Source organism: Octopus bimaculoides, chromosome 9 (genome assembly GCF_001194135.2).
Source record: "Octopus bimaculoides isolate UCB-OBI-ISO-001 chromosome 9, ASM119413v2, whole genome shotgun sequence".
Taxonomy (NCBI): domain Eukaryota; kingdom Metazoa; phylum Mollusca; class Cephalopoda; order Octopoda; family Octopodidae; genus Octopus; species Octopus bimaculoides.
The window spans coordinates 85,976,360-85,979,051 of record NC_068989.1 but is presented as its reverse complement, the minus strand read 5'-3'; the positions used below and the strand labels follow the sequence as shown (position 1 = coordinate 85,979,051).

General features: G+C 36.4%; 1 protein-coding gene across 4 annotated transcripts in view; it reads left to right on the top strand.

Annotated features, from left to right (window-relative positions):
• Window positions 1-2,502, top strand: part of LOC106869704 (serine/threonine-protein phosphatase 6 regulatory ankyrin repeat subunit A) — a 144,860-nt gene extending 142,358 nt beyond the window's left edge. For all 4 annotated transcript variants that reach the window (XM_052970837.1, XM_052970834.1, XM_052970836.1 and 1 more), the window contains one exon: window positions 2,258-2,502. In XM_052970837.1, coding sequence (XP_052826797.1) covers window positions 2,258-2,355 — 98 coding nt within the window. In that variant the 3' untranslated portion in view covers window positions 2,356-2,502. The remainder of the gene's footprint in view (window positions 1-2,257) is intronic.
• Window positions 2,503-2,692: the final 190 nt, after the last annotated feature.

Genomic DNA, 2,692 nt, shown 5'->3' with positions numbered 1-2,692 from the left:
ATATATATATATATATATATATATATATATATATAAAATCCGTCTTGAATGGCACAACAATGCAGAGTGGACTATAATAACTGTTGTAATTTAATTATCCATAGTCTGATATAATATTTTGGAATACAAAAATTCCTTCTTCAGATATTGCTAGGAATTGATCGAGTCACTGCTATAATCGGTTTTTCAATGGTTACTGAAAACCAATTATAGCAGTGACTCGATTAATTCCTAGTGATATCTGAGGGCGGAATTTTTGTATTCCGAAATATTGTTATTATATCAGACTATGAATAATTAAATTATAACAGTTATTATAGTCCACTCTGCATTGTTGTGCCATTCAAGACATGTTATATTTCACAAACAATACACAATGCTTCAAGCAAACTACAATACTCTCCTATGTGTGTGTGTTTGTGTGCACAAGCACATCCTCAGCCATGTGGTTAAGTTCTCACTTAGCAATTACATGGCTTCAAAATCATTCCTATTGTATGATGCTGTGGGCAGATGTCTTCTATGGCTCGTCAGTGGAATCAGCAGATGGAAACTGTAGGAAGCCTGTCATATATATATGTATGTGTACCTGTGTGCTTGTGTCTTTCTGTTGGCTTGATGCTTGCACATTACACAAAAACCAGTGACCCTGTCTATACAGTGTTGTCTTTGTTTACATCTCCTGAGGAAGTGTGGCCATTGAGTTGTTCATTGTCTGAAGGATTGGGAGAAATAGCACTTCACTTGTCAACAAGTTATGGTTGAGAGCTAAGGTATCTGGCTGCAGAAAGACTGCCTCAAGAAGTTTCATTTGTTTCATGGTAGCATGGAGAAGTGAACATTAAAACAATGGTGACGATTGTATGAATGTACACACATCATGTGTATACAGTGTCAAAGTGTGTATCCTGTACACACTACGCACACACCAAACACATACACACCTGTTACAGCTTCAATATTGGAATGTGAAGACTGGACATCAAATACTTGAGTTAGCTGGCAATGACCAAGATTATGGAACAGACCTACTTCAATCCGACTGGCTGTGAATAAGTACAGTGAGGGGGGAAAATACAGACCAATGACCCCAGTCCTTTTAGTTGTAAATAGATACTACGGAAATGATGCTGCAATGTGTAACTGTCCTGTGCTGGTTTGCAGCTCTTGGTTCTGGTTCAAATTCTTGTATGGAGGCTGTTTGATGTTGCACAAGAATTTCTCAGGCTTAGATTAATTTCAGATTTAACACAACCACCTAGATCTACTCCTGCCCAACTTCAAGGGATTAAATGCTATGAAATTTGTGTAGTTGTTTCATATCCTGATTTCTCTCCCACTCTAAACACACACACACGCACACACACTGCAACAGGAAACAAATGTGGTTTGGCATGTTTTATTAGTCTGCCTGCGTTAATATGGGTTGAATAGTTCTGCAATTTCAAATATTTACCTGGATTGTGGCAGTAAATGTCTTGTTTGATTTGTCAGATGTTTTTCTTTTTTTTTTTAATTCTATTTTCTTTGCTTGTTACGTTTTTGTTTTTTTGTTTTTTTTATGGATTGTTGCATGACTTTCAATAAAACTTCTCCCCTCAACAGTGAAATCTGGGGAGAAGGGTTGTCTGGTTGTTCTTTTGAAGTTGTTGATTTTCAGACAGGGCTCTAGCTTGGCCTTAGCCATGGTGGCTAAACCAAACTTTTTAATCTATGCCATAATTGTTCTAAATAATATAACTTACATCAGACAATATTCTTAAATTGCAGTCAGCTATTTTAAAATAACCAACCATGAAAACGTTTTCTTCTATCAAGAGTCAATAAATTCCAGACATTTATTGGTGGATTGTTTCAATCAATCTTATGACAGAACTTGTAGAGCACTGGTGAAAATACCTTGTGGTGTTTAGTCATACAGTCTGAGTTTAAAACCCAAGGTCGATTTTAATCAATTACAACCTGCTCTCAAAAACTGAGGTTTGTCTTGAATTAGTTGTTGATTTTCTTGTGGTGATGTGGCAGGAACTGATCCATTACAAGCATTTTTTGCTGCAGGATGCCTGCTGTAACAAGGAGATCTATTTACCCAGTCACCTCCACCTCAAGTAAGTGGAGGTGGGGAGATCATTATTATAAATTTGTTGTTTTCATCTCCTCCTTAACTATTTTGATATTTGTTTCTGCAATGAATGTTGAAATATTTCATATCTAATCTAATTATCACTTTCTTTCTCTCTCTCTTTGCAAACTCTAGTGCTTCCAAGGACTGCTGGTAGCGCCGACAGCCTTGGAGAGATGCTAAATGATGGACGAGATCAATCCTACCAAAGTTCGGACTCTGAGTTCTACTGACCAATCATTTCTTTTTTTTTTTTCTTCTAAATCTGCAATTTTTTTCCTGAAGTGGGTGGGGTGGGGGTCTCATTTTTTTCTCTTTTTATTTTTATTTTTTTTATTAAAAATCTACTCTTTGTGTTCATCTCAACACCAACAATAACAACAATACTAATATAGATCCATACTCACACAGACACTACCTCAATAACATTATGTAACTTATACTGCTTTCTGTCTTCAGGAATTCTTTTATAATTAAGCAGCCATGTCTGGTGCAGATATATGCATGGTTCTCACCCTAACTAACCTTTACATTCACACCAACCTCGTGTTGTTCCTCTTTACTGCTAGA